Raw genomic sequence first — 17,500 nt, forward strand, 5'->3', positions numbered from 1 at the left:
GAAGGGGGGTGGAGAGGATAGGAGAGGAGAGGAAGGGAAGGGAGGTGGAGGAGGGGAGGGAGAGGAGAGGAGAGGAAGGGGGGTGGAGGAGGAGGGGAGGGAGAGGAGAGGAAGGGAAGGGCGGTGGAGGAGAGGAGGGAGATGAGAGGAGGGGAGGGGGTGGAGGGAGAGGAGAGGAAGGGAAGGTGGGTGGAGGAGGGGAGGGAGAGGAGAGGAGAGGAGAGGAAGGGGGGTGGAGGAGGAGGGGAGGGAGAGGAGAGGAAGGGAAGGGCGGTGGAGGAGAGGAGGGAGATGAGAGGAGGGGAGGGGGTGGAGGGAGAGGTGAGGAAGGGAAGGTGGGTGGAGGAGGGGAGGGAGAGGAGAGGAGGGGAGGGAGAGGAGGGGAGAGGAAGGGAAGGCGGGTGGAGGAGGAGAGGGGAGAGGAGAGGAGAGGAGGGGAGAGGAGAGGAGAGGAGAGGAGAGGAGAGGAGAGGAGAGGAGAGGAGAGGAGAGGAGAGGAGAGGAGAGGAGAGGAGAGGAGAGGAGAGGAGAGGAGAGGAGAGGAGAGGAAAGGAAAGGAGAGGAGAGGAGAGGAGAGGAGAGGAGAGGAGAGGAGAGGAGAGGAGAGGAGAGGAGAGGAAAGGGAGGCTCTGCTTACTAATCAGACGATGTGAACCTGTAATACTATGTACCCACGGCCATCCAGTCCATACTCTGTAATGTAAACTCTGGCTCTCCATGGTTGACTGAGTGGTTGTAACTGTACTGTACTGTGTGTGTGTGTGTGTGGGTGTGTGTGTGTGTGTGTGTGTATGTGTGCATCCATGCGTGCGTAGGGGTTAGGGTGGGGTATAGGTACTACTTTGGTAGTATTAGGTACTACTTTGACAGGGGTGCGGGGGGGGTTCCTATAATGGTGTTGTGATGCACGGTATTAACTAGACAATACGGTCGGGGTGAGAAACACTGTTAGATCATAAAGGGTGCTTGAATATGAAGTCTCTTCAGACTGATATAGTATGCTATTGTTCATTTAGACTGTCTTCTACTGTCTGTTCTACTCACGACAATGCTATGTCCCCTGTGAACCTGGACTGGACAACTCTTCTCTCCCCTTTCAAAGCCATTGGAAAGCCAAGGGCAGGGTCATATTTCTCTTTTGTACATATCTCCCTGAGCGGCTCCAGATGATGTTACCGTAGTGAGTAGAAAGATGTAGGAAAGTGCGTTCCGGTTGTTTTTTGTGTGTTGCATTAATTCTTGACCGAGTTTGATGGCCAACATGTTTAACTTACTGTTAGCTGAATGTTTCTCTCACTCTCTCTCTCTCTTTCTCTGAGCGAGTGTGTGTTCCAACCAGTAGGTGGCGACATTGTCCTGTTTGTTTTTTCCCCCTCTCCCAGAGCCGTTATCCACCTGTATGTATATCTGGATCTATTATGGCTCAGACGTTGTTTTTTTTACTGAATGGACTTGTACTCCAATGTGCTGTGTCATTGTGTCGTGAAGCATCTTGTAGTCGATAACTAACTGTTTCTCTCGACAAGAAACGATCCTATGCCTCTTTTTTAAATACTGTACATACGCCTGCATCTACTGCATAACTACATAACATGTAACTGTCTACTGTATGATCATGACATGATGAGACGCTTTGATGTTTAATGACTTTAAAAAGCACTGCCCAGAGATTCATGCTAAATCGTTGGGAAAAAATGTAAATAGGTTCCGTGGTTACGAGACGGCGAGAGGAGAGGGTTTGTAATCTCTGGTTAAAAAGCTGTGAAGTACCTTTAGACTCGGTGACATGAGACAGTGTCATCATCCCCCCCCCCCCCCATCTGTCTGTTTCCCTTAGTGTTGTGTGAAACATGAATTGAGTATTAAAACACCTGCTTGTTGACAAAATTATGGACTCCTTCATTGATCTGAGGTGTTTTCACTGATTATTTGTTTATTTACATTATCTGTTTTCTATTGTTGGTAAATATGTAAATACGTAAATAAATGTGATTTAATTAAAAAAATATTATATTAATTTTGAAGTTAACTGTAGATTATTAATTATTAATCTCTGAGTATTGGAGAAGGAGTAGGATTAAATAAAGTTATGCTTCTTCCTACTCCTTTTCGGACATGTTAAGTAAATAGTGTTTTTTGTTTTGTTTTGTTTTTTCTTGTTTTTTGTTTTGTTTTTTGTTGTTATAACTATTTCTTTTTTCACATGTTCGAAATAAAGCTTTCATTTATTCATTCATTCATTCATTCATTCATTCATCTCTGTTGGGTGATTTTCGGGATTTGTCTAATCCGCGTTCGTGTTCCTCGTTTCTGCTCCCGGATGCGACCATCACGCCATCTGGTGGCCACAGGCGGCATTGGCTCTCCACGACCGCGGTTCAGAGTGAGGTGTCTGTCTACTCACCACACACCAGCTAATGTTTATCCTGTGACCTTTTAAAGTAATGGCAGGGTATCCTGAGGTAGCTGCATTAGCGCCCGCTAGGCTACATGCAGAGAGTGGAGTGGGAGTGGATTCATCCTCGCTTTAAACAAGATGTAGAAACAAGGGGGCTTTGGAAAGGGGGTAGAGAATGAATGGCATGCTGGAAACCGTTTGTTTTTCCTGTGTGTGTGTGTGTGTGTGTGTGTGTGTGTGTGAGAGAGAGAGAGACAGAAGGTAGAGGAGTTGACCTGCTGCAGAGGCCACCTCATTAATCAAACAGAGAAGAGAAGAACCAGGAGACCTGTCCTACATCTCCACATGCACTCACTGGGGCACACTGCTTAAAATAACACCCTTGTCTTAAGTAAGACCACAATAGCGCCTTAGATAAGGTTTCGGGTCCTAGTTTATTTAAGACTACACGGCACGGCAGGAATAATATAAAAGGTGTGAATAAGAAGACTTACTTAAAATAAGAGAGAAACTGCTTTAGTGCTGTCTCAGGCTTGGGCAGGAGTCAGGGGTATACGAGAATTGTGTGTGTGTGAGAGAGAGAGAGAGAGAGAGAGAGAGAGAGAGAGAGAGAGAGAGAGAACACTAGCACATGGCCACAGCCAGACACACAGAGCGTGGCAAATTCAGAATGTCATTGTATCTGTTGTTCAACTGTGTCTCAGACAATGACATTAGTGTTACAATGAGGATAATTGATTGTGTTATTGTTGTATTGGAGGGAAGTTTCTCTGCTTCTCTGGGGCCGATTAGAAGACCTTAGAGAATCACGAGAGGCTGGTGAAGGTAGAAATCGGAGGACGGGCTCATTGTAATTCATAGAATGGAATGAGGAATGGTATCAAATACCTTTAATTTCTACCTCCCAACAGCCTCCCCTTCATACATTCACCATTTAAAATCAACAAAGACCCAAACACAACTCATCTGTATTAAACAACAACTTCTTAAATCACATGAAAACACATAAATCCCAACACACTGACCCCACCCCCACCTAGGAAAAGAGAGACAGGAAGAGATGGGCCGGTGCTGAAATAGTATTTTTATTAAATACTTTCAAGATCCAAGTTTTGAAGAATAACAAAGCTATGATGAAGACCAACTAACATTCAGACAAACACTTGATAGTCGTCAATTCATGGTTTTTTATTAATTGTACATCATGATCATGCAAAAAACTCCAGCACCCAAGTGACGGCTGGGGAAAGAAAGCGCAGCCCGATAGCACTGGATATCATAACAACGCAGGGAAAATACTAACAACAAGGGCTTCATACCAAGCTACGGCTCCTGAATCATGTTTTTTTTGTGTTTTTTTTATACATTATATATACATATATATAAATATATATATATAATTATTTTTTTATTGTGTTTTTTTTTGTTGTTGTTTCTTTTTTTTATTATTATTTCATGTCACCTATTCAATATTCTTGATGGAAGTTTTTCATTTCAAAGATGCAAATGTTATTATATATCATAAACACAGTCTCCATCCTTATTCAGGTTAGGTACATGGTGAAAATGGGTAACTAAAACATGCATACATCTCCCTCTCTGGTTAAACTGCATAAATAGTTCACTGATCTTGCGCGACCAACACTCTCTGAAACGCCTCTCTCACCTGCACGAGCTGACGGGACTAAAATACCAGTGAGGGGGGGGGGGGGGGATTACTATAAATAAATCAATAATTTAATCTTAATCAATCAATCATAATAAATCAATCATAATGCTGCCTTTCGATTGGCAGTCTGCTGGTTCATCCACGTTTCCCTTTATGTGTGTGTGTGTGTGTGTGTGTGTGTGTTCACTTTCTACAACTAAATTGGAATCAGCCCCCTCCCCTTCCTCCTCATCATACTATAACCAGCTGCTCTGATCTGAGACCTGTTGTCTGGGGGGGGGGGGGGGGGCATACTGTGTTTGGGTTACACTCTAGGCAGTGTTTCTTGTGTGTGTGTGTGCGTGTGTGTGTGTGTGTGTGTGTGTGTGTGTGTGTGTGTGTGTGTGTGTGTGTGTGGGAGAGTGCAGAACTCTAGCTTGGCTGAGCGGTGAATTGACCAAACAGCAAAAAACGACAGTTTTTCTTTTTAAAACACCGATTAAAAACGACAACGAAAAACTCAAAACCAGCACAGAGGAACAGAGAGACAGACGTGAGACACATCTCCACAGACGGACGGAGAGGAAAGGGGGGGGGGCGTTGGGTGGAGACTACACACACACACTGTGTGGACGGGCGGAGACGTGACAGTAGCACTGCAAACAGGTTACAACCATAGTCACAGGGCATAGCGGTGCAGATATGTTACAAAGCCTTTGACACACCACGATGCGTGAGTGTGTATGATATGTATTTCACACAGCAAGTAAGAGACAGCTAAAGGGGGATGCGGGTCGGAATAGTTTGGGTTGGTGGAGTTGGGCGGGGGGGGCGGAGTTTAGAACGACATTATAGAGTTTAGGTCAAGCAGTGTGTCATTCTGGACGGAGAACTCCAAAGTCACATGGCCATGGGTGTGTAACTGAGTCCTTGGGAGTGTGTGCGGCGTGTGTTTATGTGACCGTGTGTGTGTGTGTGTGTGTGTGTGTGTGTGTGCGCGCGAGCGAGCGAGAAAGACCTACATCGGGTTAAGGAACATGCTATTTAATCTGAGGGTTTGTTTCATGCGGGCCATTAAAAGTGTCATACCAGGCCCTAGACAGGCTGAGGTCATAGTCACGGGGCTGAGCACAGGGAGTCCCCATGGCCAGGTGCTCTGTAGGAGTGTCTCTAAAATACATGTGTATATATATATATATATGTAAATATATATATACACACACACATACACTGTACCACAGACCAACAGGACCTGGAGAACAGAAAGCCTTGAGAGAGGGGAAAGGGAAGGGGAGAAAAAGAGAGAGAGAGACAGAGAGAGAGAGAGAGAGAGAGGGGGGGGGGAGAAAGAGAGGGAGAGAGAGAGAGGGGGGGGGGAGAAAGAGAGGGAGAGAGAGGGAAGAGAAAGGGAGACGGAAGGAGGGAAAACATGCAAAACGCAGACGCCTTTCCCTAAAAGCCGACCTATCCCCCACACTGCAGACAGACATACCTATACACGTATACACGGCAGCTTCACTTGCACAATAAAAACCCTTTTTAAAAACTCCCGCCACTTCAAATTAGCCTCAAAACACAGAATCAGCCAGACGCGAGTCTCAGAGACTCACAGAGATGCAACAGAAAACAACGCTAAAAACAGAGAAAAAATAAAACAGGACAGAGCGCTCACGAACGCCCACCCCCCCACCCACCCACCCACCCGCTCCACGCTCTTAACTTCCCTTCTCTCTCAAAACAAACAAACAAACAAACAAACAATCAAACAAACAAACAAAAACAACACAGAAACGCGTAAAAAGCCTAAAGTTCTACACTTTGGTGCTTCACGTTTTTTTGATATATCAAGTTCTCGTTTTTTTCACCGAGATCTCACATCTTCTGATTAAAACGGACTTGTTTTTTTTCCCCTCTAGACTTTCCGCTTGGGGGAATTGTTTCCCTTACAGCTCTTTAAAAATTTCCAACAATCCAGACAAAAATGTCTGCCCGGCGACTCCTAGAGACAAACAATACAGCTCCTATATCACACTCTTCCTCTCTGTCGTCCCTTATATATGTATATTATATATAAATGCTTGTTTGGGTTTGGTGGTTTCTGGTACATCTAGTCATATTTTACACGGTATATTCATAACTCATACTCATAACTGTCACAAGTTCAACTGGAAACCCTCTCCTCCCCCGGACTTCGCATCTCACACGGGCAGAAGAAAGATGGCTGCCAGGGGAGGGGTCAGAGGGCAAAGACGCGCCCTCCTATTGGGCGTCAGATGCATGCATCATCCCATGGGGGCGGAGTCCGCGCTCGGCCAGCCCCCAGCGGGTCAAAGGAGGGACGGGATTGGTTGGTGTCGTGGAGTGGGTGCGATCTCGCCCGGCCGGGCTCCTGGCATTGGCCAATCCAAAGAAGGACTCGCCCTCAAAACACACTCACCGAAAACACTCCCCCAAAACACACACTCCAGTAGACTGGAGCCACAGGACCACTGAGAGAGAGAGAGAGGGGTGGGGAGGTCACATGAGAGATAGAGAGGGTAGAGAGCAGACCAGGGTTCCCACACCTTCTGAAACATCAAATTCAAGCACTTTTCAAGGACTTTCAAGGCTCAATTCCCTCAAATTCAAGGACCCAACACGGCATAGTTTGAGACAGATCTAGATGAGCATTTATATAATAGGAACTATCCGCTCACAGACAACAATTAAAAAGAGAGGCTTGAATGTGTGAACACTAGATGGTCTCTTGCCTTCTCTACCACAGCAGAGCAAAACAATATATTGTGAAATATGTGTAAAGTTACTGTGTTAAGTTAAGCAATGTGACTTATCTACTATAATTATGTAAAAAAAGAATTTGAATATATAATTTCAATTTCAATTTTGAGAGAGAGAGAGAGGAGAATTAAAGCACTTTCAATGACCCAAAAAAAAAAAAAAAAAAAACTTTTAAGGCCTTGATTTTCTTTTTTCAAATTCACAAACTTCAAGGACCCATGGGAACCTGGCAGACTGTGTGTGTGTGTGTGTGTGTGTGTGTGTGTGTGTGTATGTGTGTGTGTGCGTGAGTGTGTGTGTGCGTGTGTGTGTGTGTGTGTGTGTGTGTACCTGATCACTGTAGCGGTGCGGCGGGTGCTCCTGAGCAGTGGAAGTGAACGTTGAGCCACTTGCTGTCACGGCGATGCCAGACCCTGGTCTCCTCTGATTGGCTGGAGCGCGGGCGGCCGTTGCCGTCGACAAACTGCGTGAGACGGATGTACGCGATGCAGGCGGCGTCCTCTCCAATCAGGTGCACGTGTGGGTTCAGCAGGGTGGTGTGGACCGGCTTACTGTTCTTACTCAGCACTGCACACACACACACACACACACACACACACACACACACGCACGCACACACGCACGCACGCACGCACACGCACAGAGTTATTGAATATTTGTGGGATACGCTAGTGATGAAGAATAGAAATGTGACTGAGCGTCCCTTGAAACAGTTTTCAAACTATGAATATATATATATGTGTGTGTGTGTGTGTGTGTGTGTGTGTGTGTGTGTGTGTGTGAGTGTGTGTGTGTGTGTGTGTGTGTGTGTGTGTGTAACACTCACAGTTTTCAAAGTAGAACTTGTGGAAGTCCATGCCCTCCACCAGGTTCCCCAGAGCCTCTGGTTCAAACGAGGTCAGACCAGGATCACAAATCCTCCTGAGAGAGAGAGAGAGAGAGAGAGAGAGAGAGAGAGAGAGAGAGAGAGAGAGAGAGAGAGGAGAGAGAAGGAGAGAGAGAGAAGGAGAGAGAGAGAGAGAAGGAGAGAGAGAGAGAGAAGGAGAGAGAGAGAGAAGGAGAGAGAGAGAGAAGGACAAATAAAGAGAGAGAAAAGGAGAGAGAAGGAGAGAGAGAAGGAGAGAGGAGAGAGAAGGAGAGAGAGAGAGGACAACAAATAGAGAGAGAGAGGAGAGAGAGAGGACAGAGACAGAGAGAGAAGGAGAGAGAGAGAAGGAGAGAGAGAGAGAGGGAGAGAGAGAGAGGGACAGAGAGAGAAGGAGAGAGAGAGAGAGGGAGAGAGAGGGACAGAGAGAGAAGGAGAGAGAGAGAGAGAAGGACAGAGAGAGAAGGACAGAGAGAGAAGGACAGAGAGAGAAGGACAGAGAGCGAGAGAGGAGAAAGAGAGAAGGAGAAAGAGAGAGAAGGAGAAAGAGAGAAGGACAGAAAGAGAAGGACAGAGAGAGAGAAGGACAGAGAGAGAGAAGGACAGAGAGAGAGGCAGAGACAGAGAGAGAGGCAGAGACAGAGAGAGGGACGGAGAGAGAGGGACAGAAAGAGAGAGAGGGACAGAGAGAGAGAGGGACAGAGAGAGAGGGCATACAAGTAGTTAAACATTGCTGATAGTACTCTTTGAATAAAAACTTTGTTTAAAAAAAAACCATTGCTGATAGCAATAGCTTCCAACATCCTCATTACACATACTGTACATCGAAATCTCTTCATTTGCATCTTTTACTATATACCAGTTTTTTTTATTTGCATCTTTTACAATACACCACTTTCTTAAATTGGCACCTTTTACAATACACCACTTTTCTTTTTTTTCCAATTGGCATCGTTACAATACACCACTTTTTAAAATTGGCATCTGTTACAATACACCACTTTGGAGCCCTACGTATTGGCTGAGATGTCACTGTAGCAGTGCTCAGGAAGTCCTAGTGCATCATGGGAAGTGTAGTCGTCTACTCACGTGTAGGCCTCAAAGTCTCCGTTGTTGACGGCCTCGATCAACTGCTCTGTTATCTTAATGATCTCCTGCTTACGAGCTAGAGAGAGGGAGAGGGGGAGAGAGATAGATTGATAGAGAGAGAGAAAGAAAGAAAGAGAGAGAGAGAGAGAGGGGGGGGAGGAGAGAGGAAGATGGGTCAGGAAAAGAGAGGGAGAGAGAGGAGAAAGGTGAGTTAGAGGAGAAGGATAGACAACGGTCGGAATGAGGGGGAAAGGCAGAGCGAGAGAAGGAGCGAAGGAGAGAGGGAGAGGGGGAGAGAGGGAGGGAGGGAGGGAGGGAGGGAGGAGAAAGATGAGACAGATGGCTCCCGTCTCCTCCAGACTGATCTAACCCCACATCCCTCCCCCAACAACTGTCCTCCCGTCTCCAGCCACCTCTTATCTCTCCCTCTCTCCACACCTCTTCAACCTTCACTTTCTCCCCCCCCCTCTCTCTCTCTCTCTCTCTGTACCTTATTTTCTTTCATTCCCTCTTTCCAAGCTCACCAACAGCTGTTCTTCTGGGTAATATACCTCTCTCTTTCTCTCGCGTTTCGCCAACCTTTCCTAGCCATCTTACAGCTAGGGCTACTTAGTGTATGTGTGTGTGTGTGTGTGTGTGTGTGTGTGTGTGTGTGTGTGTGTGTGCTCTTACTCGGCCATGTGTTGGTGTGGGCAGGGACAGTGTTGCTCCCTAGCGGAGCGGTGGACTGAGCATGCTCGGACTCGGGGCAGGAGGATTGGCCTGTGCTGTTCCACGCCATACGAGCTACGTCATGCAGGTGATCATCGGCTGTAACACATAACACATGGTCAACACACACAAACACACACACGTATGGTCCACACAAACACACACACGTATGGTCTACTACACACAAACACACACAGACACACACTCACAACAAGCATGCGGTTAGGGACGTACACTCAGACACACTTCGTGACAAACCAGGACAAGACACACCAAATGCGGTTGTTAGTGCAGGGTAAAGACAGACAGTACCATCAAAAGGACACAGACAGACAGACAGACAGACAGACAATGGGATGAGGGGGGGTTGAGCAGCTCATCCGAGGATGAATCAAACCTAACTAACTGGGTCTCGGTACTGTTGTGATGTGTGTTGTTATGTTCTCTCTCATTTCACTTCTGTGTTCGTGTTCCTTCCTATTCTATTCTTACAGCGCAAGGACACAAACGGTGCCCTCTTTTCAAAACACACACACACACACGCACACGCACACGCACACACACACACACACACACACACACACACACACACACACACGCGCACACACACACACACACACACACACACACACACACACACACACACACAAACTCCTAGGAGCAAAGAGAGGGAGGGCCCAGAACACTGGCCTGCCATTGGCTCCCAGAAGGTGTGAGGGTGACCTATGGGAGAGCATAATGTCGTTCAGAGACAAACAAAAAGGGGAGGATGACAGACAACACTGGAAGAAGGGAGGAAGAGGAAAAGAAGACATGGGGGGGGGTTGGGGGGCTGGTGGTAACGCTGGAACGCCCGAGGAGGAGGAGGAGGAGGAGAAGAGAGGTGACAAGGGTAGGAGTCTCCTTCATCAGTATGTGTGTGTGGAAGACAGGACAGGAGAGGATAGGAGGAGAGAAGAGGAGAGGAGAGGAGAGCAGAGGAGGAGAGGAGAGGAGAGGAGAGGAGAGAAGAGGAGAGGAGAGGAGAGCGGAGGAGAGGAGAGGAGAGGAGAGGAGAGCAGAGGAGGAGAGGAGAGGAGAGTGGAGGAGAGGAGAGGAGAGCAGAGGAGAGGAGAGAAGAGCAGAGGAGAGGAGAGCAGAGGAGAGGAGAGGAGAGCAGAGCAGAGCAGAGGAGAGGTGAGAAGAGGAGAGGAGAGTGGAGGAGAGGAGAGCAGGAGAGGAGAGCAGGAGAGGAGAGGAGAGGAGAGGAGAGGAGAGGAGAGCAGAGGAGAGGTGGAGAAGAGGAGAGCGGAGGAGAGGAGAGAGCGGAGGAGAGGAGAGGAGGAGAGGAGAGGAGAGAGGAGAGTGGAGGAGAGGAGAGGAGAGGAGAGGAGAGCGGAGGGGCATGGGACACAGCTGGACAGACTCGGGGCTTCTGGGAAGCTCATCTCCTCATCTCCTCGACTCTTCCGTCCTCAGGTGCTAGGAAGGTCTGGTGGAGCAACGCGCCAAACGTGGCCTTTGTTTGTTTACCCAAATCGACCCCAAAAGATCAGGAAAGAACTCCTGACGCATCGCCATTGGCTTTACTGACTTCCCAATCAATCATCTCCAACAGCACACCCGGCCCCGACCCCATTCTGATTCTATAATTGTGTGATTCGCTACAACCAAACAAAAAAAAACTTTACTTTACGAAGGCCATGTTTGGGCCGTTGTCATTCCAGGGTTCCGAGGCAGCTGTGCTCACAGAGCCTCTGGGGACTGGGTAGCTAGAGAGCAGCAGATGCCTTAGCAGAGGAGAGGGACTGTGCTCAGGAATGGGGGGGGCGGGGGGTGGGGGGGGGCGGGGCAAAAAGACACAAACAGCTGCAGAGGACAGACAGCTTCGCTCCTGAAGGTGGCGCTGAAGCTCGGGTCAGGACACAGAGGAGAGGGGGGGGCACAAGGTGGGAAGCTGAATGGACAGTGGGAAGGGGGGGTGGGGGGGGTGTCAAGGGTGGTCGCCCCTTTGATGACGAGGGTTTTAGTTGCCGGGGGTGACCGAGACCGAGAGTTTGTTTGTTTGTTTGTTTTTTGTTGCCATGGATACACTTACTGGCAGGTGAGTTGTGAGGTGAGGTCAAGAGGGGGGGCATCTCCTCTGTGGCACTGCCCTGACTCATCACCACGCTGTCCGCTAGAACACACACACACACACACACACACACACACACACACACGTACGTACGTACACAAACAAACGCCACGCACGCACAGTCAGAGAAGGCGAGACACACATCTCACCACACTACCAGCTAGAGGACACCACTATCAGATACATACATTTCGACTTCTGCTGAGAGATGAAAAAAATAATTTAAATAAATAAAAGAACAGGTGATGGAGAGAGAGAGCAGGAGAAAGAGTGAGCTAGCTTCCTACCTTTCATATCCTCCTCGTCATTGGTGTTACAACTGTCAGTGGAACCCTGGAGAGAGAAAAAGAAACAACGTAAATAACACACAGACACAGACACACACACACACACACACACACACACACACACACACACACACACACACACACACACACACACACACACTAAATCATTAGATCAAAGAACCCACATAATAATAATAATAATAATAATAATAATAATAATAATAATAATAATAATCCCAAAACAGCTCACACAAAACAACATCTTGCAAGCTGCTTGGCTTTTTTTCTTTGGCAGGAAAAATATCAGTACTACAAGCTGACATCTGAATCCAAGGCCACAAAATAAGTGTGAGTACACATGTACACAACCACACACACATAGACACACAGACACACACACACACCTTGACGCCGTCAGGAGGGTTGTGCACCACAGTGCTCTGAGACTCCTGATGGGCAGAAGAGAAAACAGTTAGTCTGGGCACACACACACTTGAGTGCACGGACAAGCACACACACACTGCATAGATGTGTGTACTCACAGACGGGCATGCTTTAGCACAAAAACTATCCAAATACGAGTGGTGGTTATAGCTCTAGGAGGGGAGGTTAAAGGCGCAATCTGTAATTTAAACAACAAAGCGGGCTCCCCGCCACTTTTTTTGCTAAACAGCTACGGATGGGCTGGAGAAATGTAACCACTCTAGTAGACAGAGCTATGGATGACCATACAAGAGATGGACAGCAAAATCATAGTTACAATACCATGTTTTAAGCGATAAAGCGTTTGTTTACAAATGCACTGTTTACAAACAATGAAGTAACACAAGCTTATATTAGAGGCATATCCCAAGGCATTTATCAGTTATATCCTTGAAAAAATCAACGGCTATACATCATACATTTAAAAGTAAATAAGTTGATGCACCAATTACAGATTGCCCCCTTTAAAGGGTTGGTTCAGGAATTCTGAACCATATCTATGCATTTTATTTGGGTTTATTTATTTTTGGACAGACTAAGCTTTGTGCCGAGTCAACTTGCAGTAGTAGCATTGTGACTCGTGCAGAAGATGCTATCAGCTAAAGGCCCTCCATAGGCATAGACACTACAACATGGACACGTTCCAATATTGTACCCGTCGATCGACAGCACTGCTGGTAAGAAGGAATACATAGATATGGTTCAGAAATCCTGAACCAAGCCTTTAAAATGCTAGGAAAGGTACGTTAGCTAGATATGCCAGAATGCTAGTAGTAGGGTTGCCAACATTCTCACTACCAAATACGGGACAAACATGGAATTGCAGGAATTGGGACGCATTTACACTAAACGTACGCATGAGGGGGCCTGTGATTGGATGAATATACGGGACAGTTGGCAACCCTAGCTAGTAGCTAGGTTAGGATGCTAGTAGGGAGGTTAGAATGCTAGTAGGGAGGTTAGGATGCTAGGAGCTAGGTTAGGATGCTAGTAGCTAGGTTAGGATGCTAGGAGCTAGGTTAGGATGCTAGTAGCTAGGTTAGGATGCTAGTAGGGAGGTTAGGATGTTAGTAGGGAGGTTAGGATGTTAGTAGGGAGGTTAGGATGCTAGGAGCTAGGTTAGGATGCTAGTAGCTAGGTTAGGATGCTAGTAGGGAGGTTAGGATGCTAGTAGCTAGGTTAGGATGCTAGGAGCTAGGTTAGGATGTTAGTAGGGAGGTTAGGATGCTAGTAGGGAGGTTAGGATGCTAGTAGCTAGGTTAGGATGCTAGTAGGGAGGTTAGGATGCTAGGAGCTAGGTTAGGATGCTAGTAGCTAGGTTAGGATGCTAGTAGCTAGGTTAGGATGCTAGTAGGGAGGTTAGGATGCTAGTAGGGAGGTTAGGATGCTAGTAGCGAGGTTAGGATGCTAGGAGCTAGGTTAGGATGCTAGTAGCTAGGTTAGGATGCTAGTAGCTAGGTTAGGATGCTAGTAGGGAGGTTAGGATGCTAGTAGGGAGGTTAGGATGCTAGTAGCTAGGTTAGGATGCTAGTAGGGAGGTTAGGATGCTAGTAGGGAGGTTAGGATGCTAGTAGCTAGGTTAGGATGCTAGTAGGGAGGTTAGGATGCTAGTAGGGAGGTTAGGATGCTAGTAGCTAGGTTAGGATGCTAGTAGGGAGGTTAGGATGCTAGGAGCTAGGTTAGGATGCTAGGAGCTAGGTTAGGATGCTAGTAGCTAGGTTAGGATGCTAGTAGCTAGGTTAGGATGCTAGGAGCTAGGTTAGGATGCTAGTAGCTAGGTTAGGATGCTAGTAGGCTAGGTTAGGATGCTAGGAGCTAGGTTAGGATGCTAGTAGCTAGGTTAGGATGCTAGTAGCTAGGTTAGGATGCTAGGAGCTAGGTTAGGATGTTAGTAGGGAGGTTAGGATGCTAGTAGGGAGGTTAGGATGCTAGTAGCTAGGTTAGGATGCTAGTAGGGAGGTTAGGATGCTAGGAGCTAGGTTAGGATGCTAGTAGCTAGGTTAGGATGCTAGTAGGGAGGTTAGGATGCTAGTAGGGAGGTTAGGATGCTAGGAGCTAGGTTAGGATGCTAGTAGCTAGGTTAGGATGCTAGAAGTTAGGTTAGGATGCTAGGAGCTAGGTTATGATGCTAGTAGGGAGGTTAGGATGCTAGAAGGGAGGTTAGGATGCTAGGAGCTAGGTTAGGATGCTAGTAGGGAGGTTAGGATGCTAGTAGGGAGGTTAGGATGCTAGGAGGGAGGTTAGGATGCTAGGAGCTAGGTTAGGATGCTAGTAGGGAGGTTAGGATGCTAGTAGGGAGGTTAGGATGCTAGTATGGAGGTTAGGATGCTAGGAGCTAGGTTAGGATGCTAGTAGCTAGGTTAGGATGCTAGTAGCTAGGTTAGGATGCTAGGAGCTAGGTTAGGATGTTAGTAGCTAGGTTAGGATGCTAGGAGCTAGGTTAGGATGCTAGTAGGGAGGTTAGGATGTTAGGAGCTAGGTTAGGATGCTAGTAGGGAGGTTAGGATGCTAGGAGCTAGGTTAGGATGCTAGTAGGGAGGTTAGGATGTTAGTAGGGAGGTTAGGATGTTAGTAGGGAGGTTAGGATGCTAGGAGCTAGGTTAGGATGCTAGTAGGGAGGTTAGGATGCTAGTAGCTAGGTTAGGATGCTAGTAGGGAGGTTAGGATGCTAGTAGGGAGGTTAGGATGCTAGTAGCCAGGTTAGGATGCTAGTAGGGAGGTTAGGATGCTAGTAGCTAGGTTAGGATGCTAGGAGCTAGGTTAGGATGCTAGGAGCTCAAGAACAACAAAAACATCAAACTAGGCCATGACACACACTAACACAAAAGAGCAGTGAGGAATGAGGGCTGTACCATCTGTGAGTTGGCGGCCATGTTGCTGTCTTTCAGGGCATTGATGGCGCTCACTATACTGTTCTTACTGTTGTTGGTCGAAGGCTGGGGCAAAGACACACACACAAACAAACACACACACACACACGCACACACACACACACACGATCGCACGCACACACGCGTACACGCGTACACGCGCACACACACACACACACACACACACACACACACACACGAATCATGTGGTGTAGATATCATGTGTACTCTAGGCAGACTGTCCCAGGCCGCCGAGCTAACCGGGGTAAACGAGCAGGAGAATAAAGAAGAACGGCCCCTTTATATCATCACTTTGCTGCTTCGCTAGCTCTCAATACCACAGCCTTACTGCAGATAGTACCCCCAGGAGATAGACAGAGAAAAAGAGAGAGAGTGAGAGTGAGAGAGAGAGAGAGGAGGGGGAGGGTTGGGTATAGCAACAGAGAGCGTCCGCGTCCGCATGAAAAGAGGACAGCTAACCCAAGAGCACGAGGGGAGGAGGCAGAGAGAAGGAGAAGCACCTGATGGGAGCAGAGAGAAGTGACTTATCCTGCCAATAGAGCTGTTAATGTGACCGTATAGGCAACCGCTAACAAGGGCAAAAGACAATGACGAAACACTCTTTACCTTGGCAGACTCCGACTTCTTGTTCAGTAAACTCTTGCATGCTGTAAAACGGAGAGAGAGAGAGACACAGAGAGAGAGAGAGAGAGACGGAGAGAGAGAGGGAGGGAGGGAGAAAGAGAGGGGGGGGTGGGGGGGAAGAGAGAGAGCGTCAGAATGTCGTTGAAGTGGCCTGAGGACATCCAAAAGGAGTGATTCTCCAGGTGTTTCAGTGGCAATGACATCTCTTTCCATTTGATTGGACCACACCAGGCATGCATCCCAAACACTCATAGAACACACCTATATGTGTGTGTATATATATATATATATATATATATATATATATATATATATATATATATATATATATATATAAATATGTGGCCACCAATACCCTGACAATTATGTTCCGACATTTTCTATAATATACCCGTGTGTAATGTGTAATGCATTTACAGTGTCTTCCATCAAGACTCCATAACAGTCTTTTCTAATGCCTTCATTGGAAGGTAGAGTCATTTAGACATCATTTGCCGCAAGTTGCAGATTGTTTCGGGAACTTCAGAGCGAAGTCTACTTTGTCAGTGTGTTCCCTGGCTGCCTGGTGGTGAGAGTGAGATGGCAGCAGCTTGCCGATCTAACGGAGAGGGATGGTCTGATCCATACTGACGCTGGGCTGATGAGGAGATCCAGGTTAATGTAAATTATTGATTTCCGTTAACAAGGTCCAGCCATTTCCCCCCGGTGGTCTCTAAAGCTCTAAAGCTCTCCACCGTTGGTTTCGACGGCTCTCTTTTAGTGACAGACACACACACACGCACGCACTCGCACGCACACTCATGCACACAATTCTGGGCTTAGGTCTATAAAAAAATATATCTCTAGCAGTGTCTTACCTTGCATTTACAAGTGGGAGAGGGGGGGAAAACAAGAACAAAGGAAAAGGTTGAAAGGTTGGAAGACTCAGTAGTGTTATTATCAGAGAGAAGACCCAGTAGTGTTATTATCAGAGAGAAGGTTGGGTGAACACACAAGGTTTTAGGCGGCAGGCGGTTTGCCTGTGGTAGTTCATGCGCTGGTGGTCTCTGTGTGTGTGTGTGTGTGTGTGTGTGTGTGTGTGGAGGTATAGCATATGTGCCTTCATCCTCGGGTCCAGCCATGCATCATCTAAATCGGCAACCTCCCAGGGTACATCGCTTCCATTAAGCTGATGAGGCATGCTGGCACCGGATTGGCCACAACATTCGTACTGTCACACCTCCTACCCACACATGCACATGGTGTGATAGCACATTAAAGCAGCATGGCCCCCGCGGACAATCTCCCAAAGTCTTTCCCTGATTCCTCCTCGCACATTCCTCTCTCCTGTGGCCTCCTCCTCGTAACGTGTTGGAGGAGGAGGAGAAGGAGGAGGAGGAGGAGGAGAAGGAGGAGGAGGCACAACATCAGAGCTCGTAGGGAGGAAAACCTCCAATCCGAAACGAGGACTTAAAGGACTCAAGGACTTCCGGGAAAGACTTTGGAGATTCACCCTTTTGCTCTGCCACCCTTCCTTCTTCTTCCGTCAGGTCATAACTTATTGGGCAGGACTGAGATCTGATTGGATATTGGGGGGGGGGGGGGGGGGGATCTCCGACAGGGGAGGCTGG

At 47.4% G+C, this 17,500-nt stretch overlaps 1 protein-coding gene across 1 annotated transcript in view; it reads right to left on the minus strand.

Moving 5' to 3' along the window:
- Positions 1-5,888: 5,888 nt before the first annotated feature.
- Positions 5,889-17,500, minus strand: part of LOC308167628 (calcium/calmodulin-dependent protein kinase type II subunit gamma-like) — a 39,493-nt gene continuing 27,881 nt past the window's right edge. The window contains exons 14-23 of the mRNA XM_080542056.1: positions 15,873-15,913; positions 15,228-15,311; positions 12,297-12,341; positions 11,893-11,938; positions 11,567-11,647; positions 9,451-9,588; positions 8,779-8,854; positions 7,651-7,745; positions 7,155-7,391; positions 5,889-6,535 (exon numbers count right to left, since the gene is read on the minus strand). Of these exons, the coding sequence (XP_080398182.1) occupies positions 7,159-7,391; positions 7,651-7,745; positions 8,779-8,854; positions 9,451-9,588; positions 11,567-11,647; positions 11,893-11,938; positions 12,297-12,341; positions 15,228-15,311; positions 15,873-15,913 (839 nt within the window). The 3' untranslated portion in view covers positions 5,889-6,535; positions 7,155-7,158. The remainder of the gene's footprint in view (positions 6,536-7,154; positions 7,392-7,650; positions 7,746-8,778; positions 8,855-9,450; positions 9,589-11,566; positions 11,648-11,892; positions 11,939-12,296; positions 12,342-15,227; positions 15,312-15,872; positions 15,914-17,500) is intronic.

This window comes from Nansenia antarctica (assembly GCF_963989245.1).
Source record: "Nansenia antarctica genome assembly, chromosome: 11".
NCBI classification, from domain to species: domain Eukaryota; kingdom Metazoa; phylum Chordata; class Actinopteri; order Argentiniformes; family Microstomatidae; genus Nansenia; species Nansenia antarctica.